Consider the following 21,508-nt stretch of genomic DNA (forward strand, 5'->3'; position numbering starts at 1 on the left):
TCTATAAATCGAACGATAGTTTTGTAAATTAAATCCCTTATCCAGTGATTATGAATTTTCAAATAGAAAGATACGCCCAAGTGTTTTAACAAAGTCAACATAACATTTTACCCCCCCCCCAAGTCAACATATCATGGTCGTTTGTGTTGGAGAGTGCTTAAATATTTAAAAAAAAATTGATTACATGAACAAATTTTGTTATGACTATATTAGTTTCAGAAATTTGGGAGCAGTTATTGTTCATTTGATTCAAATATGTAAAGGATCTCAAACAGCCCCATTTCAAAAGCAGAATTGAATGGGCATGCTAATACTATAATAATAAGCGTTGCTCGAAAATTACATTGCGTTTGCAAATTTTAAGTTAGCACCTTACTTCACATTTTGGAATGGATTAGCTATATTAATAATGAAAAAGTTGATTATAGATTCAGAAATGTCAAAAGTGAAAAGGATAAGAGAAAAGTAATGGCAATACAATAAATTAATCACTTATTCCAAAGATAAGAATAGTGGATCAAACCGAAACTTCAATTAAATTTGTGAGAATAAACGGTACTACAAATTGACAATAATATCAAGCGTAAATTAACTTGTTTACAAACATATTCCTGATCAATTTCTAATTACAAGTGCTACAGATGAATGTAAAAATTGTGCTGAGGAGAGAACCCATGAGTAAACTTCATCAAAGCAAAAGTTGCATCACACAGAAGGACTCAAAAGCCTCGTATATATGCCTCAGTCCTTGAAAGATACTTATTCCTCAAAGTTCATTCTAATAAATTGGATCCCTTTATTATTATTATTTGTTTTTTTTTTTTTTGGCTCAGTTGATTTGTGCTTTCTTCATGCTCCAAGCATTCAATCTGGTGATCTTGACATTAGCAGATCCATAATTGAAGACATAGAGCTGTGCCTCATCATTGATTGCCAAAGTGGGGTAAACTCTGGCTGTGATCACTGCCTTGCCTTCTCCTCCAAAACTCTCCACTACTGAGCGATCAATCTGCGAAATGGACAAGCACACACATCACATAAACATGTTGAAGTGTGTTTATTATTGTGCGTTCACCTTTCACTTTTGAGACATTACATTATTATTATAATAATGAATGAACTTTTGTGGATATCGGCAGGCCCAGGACCTTTAATTTATCAGCGGGGAGAATTTTTTTATGTTTTTTAATAAAAAAATTTATGATTATTATTTAAATAAAATGTGCTTATAACTTTTAAAAGAAATCAACTCACTAATAACATATTTTCCTGATTGTCCTCTCCATTCAAAATTTAAAACATATATTCAAACTAGCATATGTCAATTTCAAAGTGATTGCACAACAGTTGCGTGTAGATTGCACAAATACACAGAAGTTGCATAAAAATAGCAGAAAGTTTTTACAAAAAATACACAAAAATCGAATAGAAATTGCACGACTAGCATACAGAATTTGCACACTAACCTGTCCAGAGTTTTCATAGAAAATCGATCTTTTCAAGAAAAGCGACACAAAGTAAAAGAATAAAATTAATAAGATATATGGAATGTTAAAACCTATCATATTTCAGGTATTATATTTTCCCCCAAGTGAGGAGGCCGGGGCAAGATCTGCGCACCCTCACATGCAAGTCACATGCAACATAGATATACCATTTAATGTTTATGGATGTCAACAACTTACCAAGCTTCTAAGAGAGAGATTCTCATGAGAAGGGTCAACATCAAGAAAGGTTCCATAAGTGGTGAGATCATTATTTTTATTCAATGAAGACCTGTCAAAGTATTATAATTGGATTTACAAAAGTGAGATAACGATTGGGAAATAAATTGACAAATTGTACATTTGAAAGAGAAAAGAGGAAGAGAACAAACCTGCTTTGGTCGCTACAGAAAAGGATCAAGGGTTTGTGTTGGTATCTGAAGATTCTAAAGAAGACAGCAGTGTTTTCTTTCAAGTCCTTTGAAGCAAGAGCAAGCAAACCAAAAGGTCCTAATTCACCTTTTACTGCTGCACCCTTTTTGCTACACAGAACTTGTGGGTCCATCCAATAGTCCAATACTTCTGCCTTCTCAAACCCTTTTGCTTCAAATGAAACTTCTACGTCAGCCTGTTCAGACACGCACATATTAGAACCCCCCTTATTATAAGTTAATTAATTTATGCAGGTGAGGTTCTTTTAAATATTATCATATTCACTGTTTCAACGGAAGCGCCATAGAAGGATCTTGTCTGTTAGCCTTTGCATAAGAATTAAACAGATAATTTATGAGAGTTCATGTGATCTTAAACCTGATAATTATATTATATTATATATTACTGTATTACTTAAGGTATAGATTTCTAAAGGAGACTTACTTGTGCAGCTGTGATACCAGTGACTTGGAGGAGCTGACCAGCCTTGAGCACTTTGATTGGCCAGCTGATTGGTTTTGCACGTAGCTTCTCAATTTCAGGCACCGGCCATTGCACCAGTTGTTTCCCTGACTTGTGAAGCCAAATGGCCCTTGGAATTGCCTACATATCACATGAGCATTAATATTAATATATTATTCAAAACATGTATTTTCTCTTGACTAAACTATTATTATAGTTCATCTTTGACTTTGCATAAGCATTCTAGTTGAATTTCAACACATTATCGTGAGCTGGCTATCTCATATTTCAAATCATATATAAAAACCCATTATTTTAATCTATCTTGCATATTCAACTTGACATTTTTTTAATGCATTAATGAATCTGTTACCTACAAAGCAATACATATATAAAGTATGAAATATGTTACTATCAACGTTAACTTACATGAATCCCTGACCACCCTTTATTGAGATCATCAGCAACGCTTGAGGATTCGTTAGCCCATCCTAACAAAATTCTTCTCTTCTTTGCATCATCAAAAAACGTTTTGGAGGCATAATATTTTCCATAATCATACCTCAAGAAAGAGTCAAGATTCTGGAATCCGCTATCCGGGATAAACTTATCCTTCTTTGCATCATAAGTCCCAATGAGATAGTAATCATGCTTTTTATCATCCAAACTAACCTTAAGCACATGCCTAACATAAGGTCCATCAAAAGAAGTATCAACCCCAAACATGGACTTAGACAAGACAGGGAAGAAATCAGGACACTCCCACATTCCAGTGCCTTTAGCAGAATAAAGAGGATGTTTGGCTTTAACCCAATGAACAAAATCTTTAGTTCTATATAGTAGTGCCTTCCCTGTAGTGTCTCTTTTGTTCCCAACTAGGACTCTATAGTGCCCATCTTTGCCTAGCCAAGCAGTCGTAGGGTCTCTGAATGAGCTAGAATTGATTCCATTAGAACTAGCGGGAGCCATCAAGGGGTTTTGTGGGATCTTAATCCATTCCCTGAGGTAGGGGTCTGAGGCATTTTTGGGATAGGCCAAGTTTTGGACTTGGTTGTTATTTTGGTCAATTCCTGTGTATAGAATGGCAGGCTTGCCATCTGGAAAGATCGTGGCTGATCCTGACCAACAGCCGTTGATATCGGACGGCTGAGAGGGGTAGATGGCTTTGTCAAGTGGGGTCCAGTTTACAAGATCCTTTGATACAGAATGAGCCCACACAATGTTCCCCCAAATAGCTCCTTTGGGATTGTATTGATAGAACAAATGGTATAGTCCCTTATATCTCATTGGTCCTGCACAACAAAAAGCCATTTATAAAGTCAACTTTCCCCCTCTTACACATATCTTAGGACAAATAAAAGATTTAATTTGACTGAATAACTTGAAAACTACGTGGTTGCACAAGAAATGAGAATTTTTAATTTTTTTTTTTTTAGAACAACGCAAAGTCTAAAATAGAAGTCAATATTTTATGGGGAAAAAGAAATCAGTTTGGAAATGAAACAAATAAACTATATGCATGGTATATTCCGTTCTTCTTTCTTTCTTTCTTTCGTTCTATTTTTTAAAAGGTGATTTTAAAAGAATCAAAATAAAATATATGTAGAGGACCATTTGGTAATTTACTATGACAGAAAAAACATACAAACATATATCATATGCTTTTTTTTTTTAATTGAGCTGTGGTTCGAATTACGTACATACACACAAAATTAATTCATGTCTACATCCTTATTTAAAATAACTTGAAGGGTTTAACGACCATGTCCAAGCTAGGATGACGATTTTCAATAATATCACAAGGTCATCAATCCTTTTCATTCATTTTGTCTCTAACACAGAGAATATGTCTGTATTTTGATTCCTAATCTTATTTTTATGAAACTTCCTGCGTTAGAACTCCTGTTGAATGAGCTCAGCATCAAGAATTCTTGCATTTTGATGCGACCACGATCATAGCTAGTTTTCTAATATTCATCTTGTTGGATATCGCAAATTTCAAAGTTTCATCAAACATTTTGACTAAGCACCGTTCAAAATCTGCAGTCATATTCATATATTTTCTGAACTGGCCTAATCAAGAAAACAGCTATATGGATACAGAAGAATACAAGAAGGAATTAAAGAGGATAGAAACTAACCGTTAGGATCTGCAGATCGAAACAAAAGCAGAAGCCCATTTCAGCATATCATGTCAAATGACAGCAGAAAGAAAGGAGGAGAACAAAATGTCAGAGACATGATAAGAATAACCTTGAAAGAAGCTTAAGGATATGAAGAAGATGAAGGAAGTTGAGTACCGTTGATCCAATTCTTGGAAGGTTGGAAGTGGAAACCAGTTCTGTAAGGTTGATTTGAGGAAGAAGAAGATACAGTACTCTGAAGGTTTCTGTAAGCATGGTGGGTGGCTTCAATGTTAAGGAATAAACAATGGCCGAGAACGAAAGAGAAGATAGCCAATACATGGATTGAAGAGACAGCCATTGTTGTAGGGTTTTGTAATTCGTGAGAATGACGATATAGAACCTTGACCTCGATGCTATATATATTTATAGAAAGAGTCGGTAATAATTCATAAACAATGAGTACGGCATTAAGAAATAATAAGTTATCTAGTTAACTAGATTTGATTGCCAACTTGTTTGCTCGAAACAAGAAATATAAGAAAAATCAAAGATAATGCGGAAGAAGCATCCAGGAAAAATTAACACATGATAATATATCATTGGATAACAGAGAAGTCAACTACATAGAAGAGTAAGAGCTTTATTTTAAGATACACACACAGTCAAAAAAAAATACAAATATATTATTTTTCTCAAGTCGGGACTTTTTCAAGGAGCGTTTTGCTGATTGTTTATGTACGTTTATTATTAGACTAATTTCATCTCTTATCAAAACCTTTTTCACTATATAATTTGTATTGCAAGCCTTCCTCGAATTTATCGATGGAGGAGAAAAGGCCAATTTTTCTCATGTAATTACTTTTAGCTTATGAATACTTCCTCAGACCAGAAATAACAAAAATGAAATCTCAGAAGTATAAAATAAAAAATGATAATTAATGACTTAACCCCTCGATTTGGAGACGCCATGAAATCGGCTGATACGAAACGAACAGAAAAAAGCGGAAAAGGTAGTAATGTTTGGCATGCAAAAGCTATAATGATATCGTGTACAGTTGCTGACCAAGAAAGCACAAAAGCAATGAATTGGACTTATCCTGAAAACGTGGATTATTATATAGATGGGTCTGAAAACATATATTATGTTCACAATCAATCACAGATCTATGACAGTGTGGATACAATTAATTTGAGTAAAAGGTTATAGGAGGGAACAGGAATTGGTAAAGTCCGTAATAATCGAGTTCGTCGTCTGTTGGTGGTGCTGCTAAACTTTGTAGAATTGTCATGAAGAATTGTTCATGGTTGATTATAATTGGAGTGCATTATATATGGTGTCCAGCTCACAACATATCTCGTGCTTATCTTCAAGCCTTATGACAAACTAAAGTCGTGTTCAATGTTCAATCACTAGTTAAATAAGTACTATACTTATTAATCGCATGAATATTGAATTAATTCATCTCTTAAGAAGGATTGTTATTTATGAAATTTCAGGCCATTGTGGTTGACAAAAAACGTTAATACTGTAATAATTAATTTTATCATAAGATTAGAATAATTTTTTATGGGCTCATAATTATATTGTGTCACGAGTTAAACAATATTTATCCTCCAACGAAATGTTGAATAAAACTGAAGGGAGTAGTAATTTCAAAAAAGTGCAAGATGTTGAAATTTCTGGGAATGAAATAATGTATAAAAGTGGACTAGAAGAAGTAACGTAAAAGGACGATATTCTTTGACCAGCCATTTGGGTGACATGGGGGTGACAATTTATTCAAAAACCTTGAATTATCTGTATGAAAACATGGGAAAAAATGCAATACATCGTCACCCAGATTTAAAAGAAAAAAAATCTACGCATATACATGTGGGGCGGTCATCCTGAGAAACGATAAAATATAATAACTAATCAATCAATATTATTGATTCGGTTGATAAGGATTTAACCTATAAGTTATAAGATCATAACTCTTATGAGATCAAATTTCACTGAGGACCTTATTGTTGGACAATCTATGAGCGCTCCTTCAATCTAAAAGCATCCCCTAACTCTAATAAGTCTTGAGATCTAACTTATTAAAATTTTATTTTTCCAACCAAAAAAAAAATTGCTAATCTAGGTGGGCCAAGTTGAACCTTTCTTCGTTGAGCTAGCTTTAAAGGGGCTGAAAAAAGGTGAGAGCTCCTTAAACTAGGTCAAAAAGTCTATGAAACTCTAAACTTAATTTTTATGTAATATTTTTTTTAATTTTTAAAAACAATACAATGTAACTCTTACCCATTAATAAAAGATAATTTTAATCATCAATTAATTAAACAATGATAGAAAATGACCTCACAAATTATAAAAAATGATTGAGAAACTAAAAAATGGCCCCAAAAAATTACAAACAAAGACTCAAAAATTTAAAAAACAAAATCTAGTCATTTTTTTTATTTTTTCATATCATTTTATGGTCAACTAATAGTTAAAGTTAACTTTTATTAATAATGAATGTTATATTACATTATTTTCAAAAGTTAATAAGTAAATATCGCACAAATGACAAGTGTAGAGTGGCAAGTGCTCTTAAAGATCAAATTGCTATTTAACTCAAGAAAAAAAATGCATATATACTTTTGTTTGTTGATCTATCTAGCTTATGAAACATTTTCGTGGCTCTTTGTTCTATTTTAGTGAAACAATGTCTTTATAATTTTCTCTTTTTTTTTATTTTTGTGTTAAGTAACTCTTTCTTTTTTTTTTTGCACTCCATGATTTTATATTAATGATAATTGAGTATTCTTTTTTTATAACCTAACAATTGAGTATTCCACTGGGTTTATAGTTAGATTATATTAATATTGTTGAGTAATGTTAGTCAATGCTGTGCAAACATTTTTATATTATAGTTAATATATATATATATATATATAAAATTGCATTATGCATCTTCTAACATGTTACAATTTATCATGAGTTTTATTATAGGTTCTTACACTTTTTTTAGTATTTTAGATTTCGACACTTTTGTTTTTCAATGTTACAAAAAAACACTGAAAAAAAAAGTATAGAGACTTATAATAAAACTTGAGCAAAATGTAGAAACTCAAAATTGTATTTTTTCTTTTTTAATATTTTTAGTCTTTCTTTCATATTTGAAATCTCTCCCTTCTTAATTATTAGATATTAGTAAATTTTTTAATTATATATATACACATGAGTTTCAATGAGCTAGTCCTCAATATTGAAGAATTAACCCATTTTTTCAGTCCAAAATACAAGTTTGACCCTCTATTTAAATGGGTCGGCCTGACAAACTCAACTTATTTTTCTAATTCTAATCCATTATTTCCTTGCCTTGAAGGCTAGGCTTGAGACCTCTTTTATTTTTTGAAAAAAAAAAAACTTTTTGTTGTATTAGGAGAATTAAAATGAATTATCTCGCTACTTTATGTGGCTGCTTTTATAAGTAATATTGTCAGTTGAACCTTTATCAAAAGAGGTGTGAATATATAATAATCAATTGTGACTTGAATAGAATTATATCTAAGTAACTATATACAATAAAAAAATATTATCAATTTTAATTTTAATTTTTGCTAAAAGTCAGAGAATAGCGAGCATGCTCTGAAAGAAAATATTATGAATTATGTATTTATGTCAATAGGTCAGCAAACTTTGATCATAAAATAAATGAGCTTTAAATTTTATCTGTAAACAGTACACTTATTAGTACGGCTCCAACTTTCACGTTTTAATCTTCTTAATATAGTCTGGCAAAAAAAATATTCTTAATATAGTATTAATGTATTATGGACATATGAAGTACCTTAAAAAAATTATAAATAGACAATAAGGGCTAGAAAACACGAATTCCCAATCTTCCACCGAAGCGGGTCTAGTTGTTATATCAAACAATTAAAAAATGTGTTCCGGCCAAAACAAAAAAATGTGCATTGAAAGATTTTAAATTAAATTATTGATATAGAAGGCTTTCAAACTTTAAACCATATATTTTTATAGAGTGGAAGGATCATAAAAAAAAGCCTAATATCTTAAATTTTTTTTAAAACAATATAATTTTAAAAATTTTAAAAATAATGTAATGTCACTCATTATTGAATCTGAAAAATGTTGATCATTAAAAACAAAATTTGACTCAAATTTTACACGTATCATTTACTCATTCGATGCACTTCTTCTTCATCGTTCACATCAAGAATTGTTTGATGTGTCTCTATTATCGAGGTGAATGAGGAAGAAGAAGAAGTGACCGAATGAGTGAATGACATGTGTAAAGTTGTTGGTTACTTTTTTTTTTTTTTTGACGTTCAACCAACGTTTTTCAACTCTAATGATGAGATTATATTGCGCTCTTTGTAAAAAATTTTGAAATAATATTATCCTATAAAAAAGTTTAAAATATTAAGTTGAAAAATATTTAAGATATTTTTATTTTATTAACATTATTTTTATGTAGTTTAAACTTTCAATGTAAATATTATTTTATTCTTAAACATGTGAAATCTATACTATAAATTTGGCCATAGCGTGATCTGAACTAGACATGAATTCCATATATTTGCATGAAATTTTTTAAAAATTACAAGTTGAAAGTGTCACATCTCTTCATTTCTTTCAAGGTTGAAACTTGATATCGTGACCTTTCTTAACTTTACAAAATTGGGCCCCTGGCTGACTTTTTAGTTGTGGATATATATGTATGTGGAAAGAAAAGTCTAATTTGAACCAATTAGATGCAATAAAATAACAATTTGTTAGCAATAAGAGAGTCTAAAATTCCGTCCGTCATTTGAATTCCAAAAATAGGCATTCAACTAAAACTGGATTCTCCAGCTTTTCTGGGTCCTGCTCATTGATTTTGTTCAATAATGAACAATATATACCAGAAAATATATTGATTTAATATGTAATAATCAAGGAAGAAGATACTAATATCATACCCAATCCGAATAAATTTCATACCCAATATTTCACATTCACCTGTTATAAGTTTCTGTCACCTGTGAAATACTTAAGAGATCAAATCATTTAAATGAATTAGAAGTCTCAAGGACAGAAAGTGCGCCGTGGCAGTCCCAATTTGATTATGTTGGTCCTATTCTTGACAAAATAATCAATCCTGTTTACCAACAAATAATAATCAATTCAGGTTTCACCCCTTTTCTTTTCACACGTAGGGGAAGACTAAAACCAAAAAAAAAAAAAAAAGGAAAAAAAAAGGAAAAAAATCATGATCTTAGACCTTCATTAAATCCAATTTCTGCTTGTAATCTTTCTCTACAACGTTTGGGGGGGGGGGGGGGTTGGTTAAAAAATTTCCAAGAATTTCATGTGGCTTTCTCAGTTATATTTCATTAACACATAGTTTACCTAATTATTTTATTTTACACGAACTAAAAAATTTATTATAAAAACAATAATCAATATATAAGACTATTAATTACTTCTTTTTTCAGACTCAAGGAGAATTCTTCGCCAACAAGAAAGACTAATCTCTTTCAAGGTATCGAGGGCAAATGATCAAACTCGCTCATTTAAAATGTTACATGTTTGAATTCAAACCTCAAATAAAATAGTAATGCTGAAAAACACAACACCTTAGAAGATGAGAATCAAACCATTGATTTTATAACCGGTTTGATGGATATATAATTAATTCCAGGCCGGTTTAATTGGTTAGTCCCACTCGGCTTTTCAAAACCCCGTGTATGTATGTGTGTTATGTATAGTTTGATTTTACCTTAACGACTGTTGAACGACTAGTTAATTCTCTTATCATATTACAAACAGTTATCTCCTACATACATTATTTAGTTGTGCACACTTGCTATCCACATGTTCCAATTCCATGCAAATCCTTCAAATCCATCAAGACAGCGACCTCTCATGGTTTTTCGGCTAACCTCTTGTGACACGTTGAAGAATCACATATAATTAAATGTACGTAAAATTTTTTTTTTCCAAATATTACACATTATTAATTAGGTGGCTTGCTTTTTCTTCAAAAGAGATTATTGTTAAATACTTTAATTAGCGACGAAATATATATAATAACATAGCCTTTCAGGTGGAGATGGAAAAGATGATAGATAGAACTATATAGAGAGGAAGACGACGGATGAATGCATTCTCATTCTCTTTATCAGGAAATATTCAAAGGGAATATGTGTGTTAGTCAGCCATGACTCCAAAAATAATAATTAAATAACTATACAAAACTTTCACATGCCTATGCCATTATCAATTTATCATGATGAGTATTTTCACGTTTGAAATTATAATAATACGGTAGTTAGAATTGTTATGTATCAGAATTTTGGAGATATCTTCACAAAATGGAACATAATAATATTATGCAATAAGAACACTTTATTGATACAACTTAACTTGTTCTTAAGGTGCATTTCAATATATTTAAAGATTATAATACCCCTTAATACATCAAAATAAAGGGAATTTATTAATTTTATTTTTAAAATCAAAAGCTATACAAATACACTTAACATTAACATAAATCTTTTTCTATTAAAATATAGCTTATTTAAAAATGCGTTTCTTAAACTTTTTATTTTTTATATCATTTATTTTGACCCTAATTTCCCAAGTTCTATTCTTTTTATTTTTTGGAAGATGACAATAATGGGCTAGATCTGATCATTACTGGATTATGTTTGTGCCTTAATTAATAGGATTTTGGACATTGAATCTGGTTTATTAAACTAGATCAATGAGGATGTCCATTGGGCCCAGCCCAATCCAACACGCGTTTGAGATGTTACCATTTGCTATGTTTTTTTTTGGGCCCAAAACTCAGTTCTTTAAAAACCATATATATATGTATAGAAAATACATTAACTTTCAGTTTAATCTGGCTGAGTATTTCATTGTTTGGAGTTTTTTCAACGGAAAAATCACACTGTAGAATTAGAATAAAATAGTTTTACTCAAAATTTTATAAATGTTCATTTACTTATAAAAATTGAACAAGCAGTGTTATTAACTAAGATAATTAGTTGAGAGATATCAACCATTTGCTTTTCATATCTCAAGAAAAATAATTTTTGCTACCGGCAGAATTTAGGTAAGCTGCTAAGAATCCATAAACAATGACAAGGGCGGCTCTACTCGTACAAATGTTTATTTCTAGATCAATAAATAGTAAACAATTCATTTTATTGGATTTTCACGTAGTGCTTCAACTTCTATTTTTCAACTAGCCAGACAAGTAGATAAGAAGAATATGGCAATATGCTAAAGTAGCTTTTGTGTGTGTGTGTGTGTGTTGATTACTTGATTTCTTCTTCTTTTTTTTTTAATATAACTATATGATATCCAATATTTTTTTTTGGCCAATATGATATCTAATATTACTGGACCATATTCAAACATTATTAAACTCAACTGACTTTAGTTTTTTAAAATGAAAAAAATCTATATTATATAGTACAAGTATTTATTGGACCAGCGTAAAAATAAAGTGTACCAATTTTATGTGCCATGGGAAGAAGAATGTCTAATTTTTTTTTTTAAAAAGAACATGTTGCTAGATGCCGTTATTGGCGATAACAATCGATAGCATACGCACGTTGGGGGGAATTAAGAAAGAAGCCTTTAAAAAAAAAGAGAGAAAAGATAAACACAAGTAAAAAACGACCGAACATAGGTATAATGGTGGAATGCCCCATTTATTTTAACACAAATTGTGTCACTTCCAGGTCGGTGAATGAGATGTAATATTGGTCTTAAATAAATGTCAACCAATAATAGGTAATGGAATCTCTTGATTACGTCTACTACTTAGGCATCATGCCATCATTATACCATCATAGAATCTCATAATTAATTAGAAGAATATTTAATAATTGAAAATATTTTTTAAAAGTCTTGTTTAATAAAAAATATGGGTAAATTTTATCATTTTTCCTAACTATAACCTTGATTCATTTATCACTCTTTTTTAAAAAATAATACATTATAATTTCAAATTATAATTATTAAGATACTTATTATACTCCCTTCATTCAAAAATTGAAAACGTTTTTAACTAAATCTCATCCTTAATGAAGTAGTTATCTATTTTTAAACTAACCCTATCTTTTCATATTTACTCCTATCAAACAACTTACAATAAATATAAAGTAATTAATCAATAAGAATACTTTTAAAAAAGGTAATGTTTATATATCAAAAAATTAAAAATGTCTTATATTTTTTAACATCAAACTTTTCAAAAAATATCATATATTTTTTAATGAAAAGAGTATAAAATATTTAATGATGATATAATTAAAGATGTATAAATTTTTTTAAGTGATGAAGATTTTAATAAACTTTTTTTTTAAATTATAAATAATTATTAATGTTATATATTATGATTGAGAGGCAGTAGTCTTGATATTATTTTAATGTTTTTGTCCAAAGGAGTGTTATCATGTCATCATCAAACCTAGTTACTATAAAAGTATAATCATATGATCACAGCTTTCATTAATGCGATTACTATATTCACTCATAAGCTATGTCATGATTGCCATGATGATTGCTATATGGGTACAAGGTAATCAACATGACATCTTGCTATCATAATCACTAGTACTCCGTTCAAACCTTCTTTTGAGTAATTTTTAACTCACTCAACAAAATTAATGCTTTCTCTTATTTTATTTATGAGTTATTTTAATATTTTTATTAAAATTAAAAAATTAAAAAATTTATTAATTTTATCTAAAAATTTAATAAATTTTTAATTTTATCCTTATTGAATATATATATTTTAAAAATAAAATAATTTAGCATTTAATAATATTTATAACATTAAATAGAGACAAAAGAGTAAAGATAGATATAATAATCATTGAAGTGTCCTATAAATAGGATCAAAGTAAATATTTTCTCTCTACTTTATAAATATAACAAGAGGAGTATGAGTTAGTTAAATTAATAAAATCATTTTAATAATAAATCACTTTCTAATTTGCCCCCTAAATTTTAAAAAGAGTATTATGTGGAAAGAGTTTTCTTCAAAATTGAAATATTGTATTTTTTAAAAATTTGTTAAAGGGTAATTTTGGAATGATACATCAAAGGTTAAAAAATACAAGAGCAAGTGACTAATCCTTCTAGAATGTAGTGAGAAAAAGGTCTTGAACAAATATTTTACTATATATTTATAACTCTAAATCCTTTTGCATAATTAAAATGTTTAGAAGACTTTAATACTTTTTTGGATTAAGGTCTAATTTTACCCTTATACTTATTTTTTAAGAGTATCGGGCATCATATACTTTTAAGTGAAACAAATTTCTCCTTGAACTAATTTTTAAGGGATCAAAAACCCCTTTTTATCAAATTGCCGTTTATTCTTCCATTATCTCATGACTAGTCACTGTGTGGGGCACAAGAAAATCTCATTTGGCTTAGTTTGACCCTCCTTTTAACTAGCTACGTGGTTCTCCTTGTTTTAACTTCGAAGGTGTGTAAATCAAAAGGAATATCTCATTATCTTCTTCATCCTTCTTCTCACCTCCAATTGCAATGGTGACATGTGTGTTTGTTGTGAGGAATGCCAAATGAGTCTTTGTACATCGAAGCCCTTAATGAATCTCACATGATCACACCTGTCTCCTAAATTTAAAACTAAATCTCACAAATTGGCATAAATCTTGTCAAGCCTAGGAGCCACCTCTGCTTTGCTCCCTTTTGGTATTGTCACCTCATTTGACTTTACCAACCATGCCGCTTGGCCATTACAACTTTTATGTGCTTCGATGGTGGCGGCAACAGCAGCGAGAACGAGCCCTCAAAGAACCTTCTTGGATTGAAGTTTGAGCTCCTATTCACCAAAGATTTCACCGGAGACTTCTTCAATAACAAATAATGGGGCGGACTTGGTTTGTAAAATGGAAAAAAGGGCAATTTTTTACTATTCTCTGCCTCCCCCTCCTTCTTGCTAAAGTTTACTCCATTCACAATGCTCGAATGAGGTTGAAGACAATCATGAACAGGCATAGAGTCATCTCTAGGAGGTACATGGTTTATTCTTGGGTAAATGTTATTTTGTTATGATCTTTAGTTGTTACTATATAGAGTGTTACTTGAAATAGGCTTGATAATCGATCAGTAGTCGAATCATATGATTGCTATCTCAAGGTTACATTTGTTCTTGTTAAAACTTGAGGAAAATGGTTAATTTGTTGAAGAATAAATGACGATTTGATAGAAGGGGGTTTTTTGCTCCCTTAAAAAGTAGTTCAAGAAAAAATTTGTTTCACTTAAAAGTATAAGGTGTCCAACGCTCTTGAAAAAAGTACAAGAATAAAATTAAACTTTAATACTTTTTTTTAGAGTTGTAAAATGTCATCTTAAACTCCATGAGCATACGCTAGGGTTCCAAACAAATCAAAGGTTGTTGGCAGGCAACTTTAAAAATTAAATATTTATTTTTATAACTTTTTTTTAATAAAAGGCCACTAGAAAAATCTTGCTATGTGATATGATGTGTCATATTAGCATACAAGAAATTTATGCAACCAAGAGGTGAAGTATCAAAAATATGAACTCTACGGCTTCTGATAGGAGCTTGGTGAGCCAACCAATCCGTGCATTTATTTGCTTCTCTAAAACCATGATCAAAAGTGACCATCAAATCTCTCATAATAAGATCTCTCGTTTTGTTGATGGTTGCAGTAAAGGGATAATTTGTAGATAATTCATTGCGTATTAATGCGAAAGCTTCTGTAGAGTCAGAGTAAACATTAATTTTATCAAATTTTTCTGCTTAGCAAATGTTAAATCCTTCTAAGATGCCCATAAGCTCTGCTGCCGTGCTTATGTGATAACCAAGGTATTTGGAGAAGCTTTTAATCTAATTGCCTTTTTCATCTCGAATTAGGTTGTCACAGAAAGTTGCACCTTAATTATTGATGGAGCCATCTATGTCAAATCATTTTTATAACTTTCTGGGAACCAAAATATTGCGATGCGATGTGATGTTATCAACTTGTTAAAGAAAAATAGATTTCAAACTCAATCACTTCATTTATATCAATACAATATCCTGAGGAAGCAGGAGTTTCGGAGAAGTCAAGCCAGAGTCTTTGCTAAAAAATTAAAATCTTCAACAAATCATGTTGAGAACTCTTCGCAGATGAACATGAACGAGCACCACCACTAATAGAAAAAGAAAAATATCCAATTTTTTATCCAAGATATACAAACTTATTTCTAATTAAATTAAGACGTTTACATTTTATAAATTATTCTATAATAAATTTTTATTATTAATATTATTTATATATTAAAATTCACAAATCAATAAAAAATATTAAATATATGAATCTTACTTTTTTATTTATTATATGCAAATGTCCTCTTAGGGAGACAATTCTATTTATGACTTCGTCTTTCATTAAATATCGACTTGTCTTCAGACAAAAATTTAAATATTTATTTATTATAATATAAATTAGGGGGCAAAACCTAACACGTGGATTTGTAGGACATTGTTGTTGCACGCGATAGCGGAGCCCAGGAAGAGGGAGCTTCTACACGGGGCTTCCGCCCATCCGTGGGCCGTTCGTGAAATACATCGCTTTTGTGTGACCCAAAATGGAATAAAACGAAATTATCGAATTGGAAAGATTCGCAAACAAAGATCAAGAATTGGAATTTTCACCTTTTTGGAGATGATTGATAATGGTCAGCCTTCCACCTTCAAACTTCAACTTATTTGTAATCTGGTAACACTAATAAAGGAAACCAGTTCAGTGGATACAATTAGTATTTACTATTTATATTTAGCACACTTTTTTTTTTGCATGTATAATTAGTACAATTATGCAACGGTGTTCCTCCTCTATGTAACCAATCAGGCCCATCACAGTTCAATATTTGATAAATTTGGAGATCAATAAAAACTTGGCGTATTAGGCAAAACAAAATAAATATTCGCTTTGGTTTCACATTTTTTATTTTTGGACATTCTGGTTCCTTTTGTCATGGGCATTCGCACATCATAAATACTAGCTAGTAGTTTAATAATTAAAGCTTATAACATCTTTTGCATTAATTCATATATTAATATATTGTATTTAAGGAGAATTTTACCATCAGAGGTTATAGTTCATTTGTTACTCTTTTCGTGCAAAAATATAAAACTTTTCAGAAGAGTTGGACATTAAAAAAAAAATACAAGGTATTTTTAATGTTTTGAAGTATAACTAATGTGTGTTTGTTTTTTTTTAAATTTCTTTAATAAATAAATTATTTTATATTTATTTTTAAGTGTAACACTTTGTTAAATAAAAATAAATATAGAAAGATTGTGTTAGTTTGTAAACAACAAACTAATTTATTAGGAGATAAAATTTGATTAAAAATACTTTATATTTTTTAAAAGATAAAATATTTCTTAATTTTCTTATTTCTCACCATTTGATTTGAATACTCCCACAATCTATAAGCTTCCCTAACAAACCCCTCCCTAAAAAAAGCAATTTTTGAAAGGGGGGACTACATTTTTGGTCCCAAAGCCACACCAAATTTTGTATTATTCATTTTGTCTCAATTTATAAAATACTTTTGAAAAAATTTAGCACTTCAAAATAAAAGATATTTAACAAAAATAAAAGTTCATCAATGATACTTTTTTTAAAATTATCTTTTTCATTATATTATCTTTTTTAATATTATTTTATAAATAAAATATCAACTGAATGGTATTTTAAAAGTTTATAATTTATTTAAAAAATAAAATTATAAAGTATATTTAATAAATTTTATTAATATACGTAATTTTACCTAACAATGAATTTGTTGGGAGGGAGTATATCTTCGCAATTCATTTGTTTTCAAACAATTCCTTACTTTGTGGCAAAAAGTAAAAAGGAAAAAAAAACTCTTAACTTTTTCTTGATTAAAACTGTTCATCACTCCCCTGTGTAATTCATAAAATAGGGGAGAGGTTCCGTGGATGGCGCTTATTCATTGTGATTTATGTGTCCAACAGATCCTATGTTGGAAAAAAATTATGGACACATAGGAACTAGGAACATAGGATAATAAATCCATATAGAAAAAATTTAAGGTCCAACAGATACTATTCAAACTATTTTCATTACAGTCTCGTAAAAAACGCAGGACCAAATCAATGATAAACTTTTACATATTACAGGTGGGATGGGACGGGACTGGGACACCTTCGTCTCATATCTCGTCCTGAAAAAAAGATCAAAAATGAATTTTGGTCTTGTGTCCTGTCTCGTCTTGAAAATTGTCCTGTCCCGTTGTCCTGTTAAGAGTCGGGACGGGATCGAGATAAGATCGGGATATCCCACTATCTCGATAAATGAAATAATATCGAAAAAAGATTTGAAAAATAACATTCATTAAAATTTTAAATCATATAATTTATTAAATTGAAAATCAAAACAACACAAGCACATAAATAACAATAATTTAAAATTAATTATTGAATTATATTAATCACAACTACATATTATAATAATAAATACAAGTGATCTTTATGCTATAAGATTAGCAACAATAGGCAAGTCAAACACAACATCAAATTATTGTTCTTCTACTTTAGTGAAGATGTACTAAGCTAATTACTCTTCTAAAAATAAGAAAGAAATATGTTATAAATAAAATTTATTAAATAGATAGATATAAGAATAAATTATATTAATATAATTAATATATTATAAAGAAATATATCATCATGTTTACTCCATGCTATTAAAATTATCAATATAAAAAAACTTTAATTTTAAATAAGAATTACAAGTATTAAAATTATAATTGATATAATTAATATAAGTATAAATTATATTAATGTAATTAATATATTTAAAATAAAAAATAATATATATAATATTCGGGATGGGACGGGACGTCCTGATAGTAATCTCGTGTCCCGTCCCGTCCCGAACTCCTTTCCTATCCCGTCCCGTAAAGTCTCGTTCTGATTATTTTCGGGTCGGGACAAGACTCGTCTCGATATGATCGGGACGATACTGGACCAATCGGAACGGTCCAGATTGAACACCTCTATTACATACATCTAATACACCATAATGTATACACTTTCTTTAATAAAATTACATTAATTTAATCAAATAAAATTTTATATATCATTATTTTTAATGATTTTATTTTTAAAATAGAGTGCCTTCCTAACTACTCATGTATTGTCTATTCTCTCTCTATCTTTATTATTGACAAAATCAAATTTTTTTTACAACAATTTCACATTGCATGTTTTTATTAAATAAATCATGAATGTTGATGCAAAAATGTCTTCACAACCAACATATATCCGTACATACTTTTTGTAGCTGTCCATGAAGCCTATCACAAAATTGAAATGGAAAAAATGAAAGAGAAAGAGAAACCTAAAAGTTCTATCATATCATGCTTGCAATATACTACATTCCGCCATTAAATATGAGCAAATTAAAATGGTTAAAAGATAATTTAACTTGTTAGATTTGTCCTAAGTTGTAATTATTTTTCAAGATTGCTCCTATTAAATGATTTAATTTCCAGCATAAATTTAATTTTTGTTACTCTGCCAGCAATTAATGAGGGGCATTTACGCAAAAAAGAAAATAAAATTGAGTGATATAATATGTCTTATAAAATTAATAATTCTTAATCTCTACCATTAATTCTCAATTTCTTCTTTGTTAATGAAGACAAAAGTGACAATACCCTTTCCTACAAGCATGTACATGCAAGAAGGGTTGGTAATGTATACTTCCTCCATTAAAAATATAAGACATTTTTAGTTTTTTGAGATGTAATCATAATCTCTTTTTTTTTTTAAATGTCTTTATTGATGAATAATTTTATATTTATAGTAGGATGTTTAATAAGAGTAAATATAAAAAGATAAAATTAGTTTGAAAGTAGGTAACTATTTATTAAAAAGTGAGGCTTGGTTAAAAATATTTTATATTTTTTAATGAAAAAAGTATATGATTTTGACTTTTGTAGCGTGTAATGTTTTCTCCATTTGTCCCTCATGATATGCAATAATGCAGATATAATTAATAAGCCCCATCAATTGTGCCTACTTAATGTAAAGAAATTTAGTCAAATATAATTAAATTATTTTTTAATTTTTAAGATAAATACCGTTTTCGATCCTCTTTATAAGTGGTTTTCAGACCTTCACCACAACTAATGAGAGGCTTAAAGCGCTTTAACTCTGTTTGAAAATTAAGAGTTTTAAACTTTGCAATAACTAACCTCATCATTTGAGAAGCTAAAGACCCAAATTTAGAAAACAAAAACCAATATTGAATAAGCACGGTATAGTGTAGAAAAAAATGTAATGAATAATAATAATAATAAAAGATGGGAGGGACTAGGGAGTATAGAATTGTGAAAAGCTGCATTAATTGCACTAAATATATAGGGCCTGAAAATGCACTTATGTAATATTTAATGTCAATTTAATGTGAAAATTTTGTCAACTATCTATAATTAATTATTTTATAGTTTTAATACTTAATACACACACACAGACATATATAAAACGAATATAATTGATAAGATGATATGATTATAAATTGACATGCACCATGAAATTGCGATATTTATTTTTTGGGGTGTGTTTGATTCAGTCGAAAAGAAATGAGGAAGAAAAGGATTTCAATGAATGGGAGCGAAATTAATGATCTTTGACTGGATAAAATAAAAGAAAAGATTTTTTCTTTTTCTGTATTGTGAGAATCGATTTTAATGATAACTTGTTTAATTAAGAGAAAAGTCTAATAATAAAAAAATGATTTATCTAAGAGAAGGCTAATAATAAAAAAATGATTTATCTAAGACAATAAGAAATTGATTTTACCCCGTCAAATTTAAGTTGTTTTCTAGATTTTTTGTCTTGATTCATTATTAAATTTAAAATAGTAATTATATTATAATTTATTAGTTTTTTAGTTTGAAAATGTCAATATTTTCACTTTACGTTAATAATTTTTTGAACAACCAATGTATCAATTTATTTTTTGTTGAATCCCAATATAACAATTTTACAATGTATCAATGCGTACCCAGGGAAAAAAATATTGAAACTTCATGCATGCATGAACTATGTAATGGACTTTATAAGGTGATAAAATTTATTTTATTACACAAGAGGATAGATGAATTTTTTTTAACGTCAAGAATAGTTTAACATTTTTTGATAAGCAGTTTAAAAAATTTAACATAGAACGGGGATAATCTAGTTAAAATATTTTTGGATACAAGAACAAATTGATATCTAAACCATAAGTTCAAAAATATTTGAGATCATATTTTTATTTTTACTACAATATTTCACTTTAACTTTTAAAAATAATATAATTTAATTATTTTTAAAAGTTGAAGGAAAGCGTTGCATCAAAAATAAATTTAGGATCTCAAATGTTTCTAGATTATGTCAATTTACTTTTTTACCTAATAATTTTTTTCTCTCATCTCAATGTCAGAAAACTTTTATATTAAATTAAGGTAAACTTGATTTTTTTTTTTTTGGTTAAACTAGAATTTGATGAACTCTCACTTGGTCACCGGTCTACGATCAACTGAGAAAGGGGAAAAAGTGAGGGAGTGACCTGTCCAAAACCTTGAACCAAACAAAATTTTTATTAGTTTTGGTTGGTAATAAAAAAACTAAATTGCATAAATAAGCCACAATAATTGTGCTAAATTATTCTAAAAATTTTGTAAACTACCTAAATTAATTACTTTATTTTTTAATTTTGAAAATTATTACAAACAAAACAATGAATATAATTGATATGATTGTGAGTTAGTGACTATAAATTGATATGATAATATTAAACTTCTATTTTCATTTTTTTAAATCCAGTCAGTAGTCCCTAACTCCCTATTGGTCACATTATATCGAAATTATATTGGGCCAATAAATAAGCTGCATTACTTTCATCAGGGCACCACTTTTATATATTCTAATAGATAAGAATAAATCAAGG

General features: G+C 29.3%; 1 protein-coding gene across 1 annotated transcript; it reads right to left on the reverse strand.

The window, feature by feature from the left end:
• Nucleotides 1-510: 510 nt before the first annotated feature.
• Nucleotides 511-4,905, reverse strand: LOC129291300 (beta-fructofuranosidase, cell wall isozyme-like). Its single transcript, XM_054928586.1, has 7 exons — nucleotides 4,679-4,905; nucleotides 4,520-4,528; nucleotides 2,808-3,670; nucleotides 2,361-2,519; nucleotides 1,877-2,112; nucleotides 1,686-1,776; nucleotides 511-1,009 (listed from the first exon to the last, which is right to left on the reverse strand). The coding sequence occupies exons 1-7, from the start codon at nucleotides 4,860-4,862 to the stop codon at nucleotides 830-832; spliced, it is 1,722 nt and encodes a 573-aa protein (XP_054784561.1). The 5' UTR covers nucleotides 4,863-4,905; the 3' UTR covers nucleotides 511-829.
• Between the last annotated feature and the right edge of the window lie 16,603 nt (nucleotides 4,906-21,508).

This window comes from Prosopis cineraria, unplaced genomic scaffold, assembly GCF_029017545.1.
Source record: "Prosopis cineraria cultivar Desert tree isolate PC_DT_omini unplaced genomic scaffold, ASM2901754v1 PC13, whole genome shotgun sequence".
NCBI lineage: Eukaryota > Viridiplantae > Streptophyta > Magnoliopsida > Fabales > Fabaceae > Prosopis > Prosopis cineraria.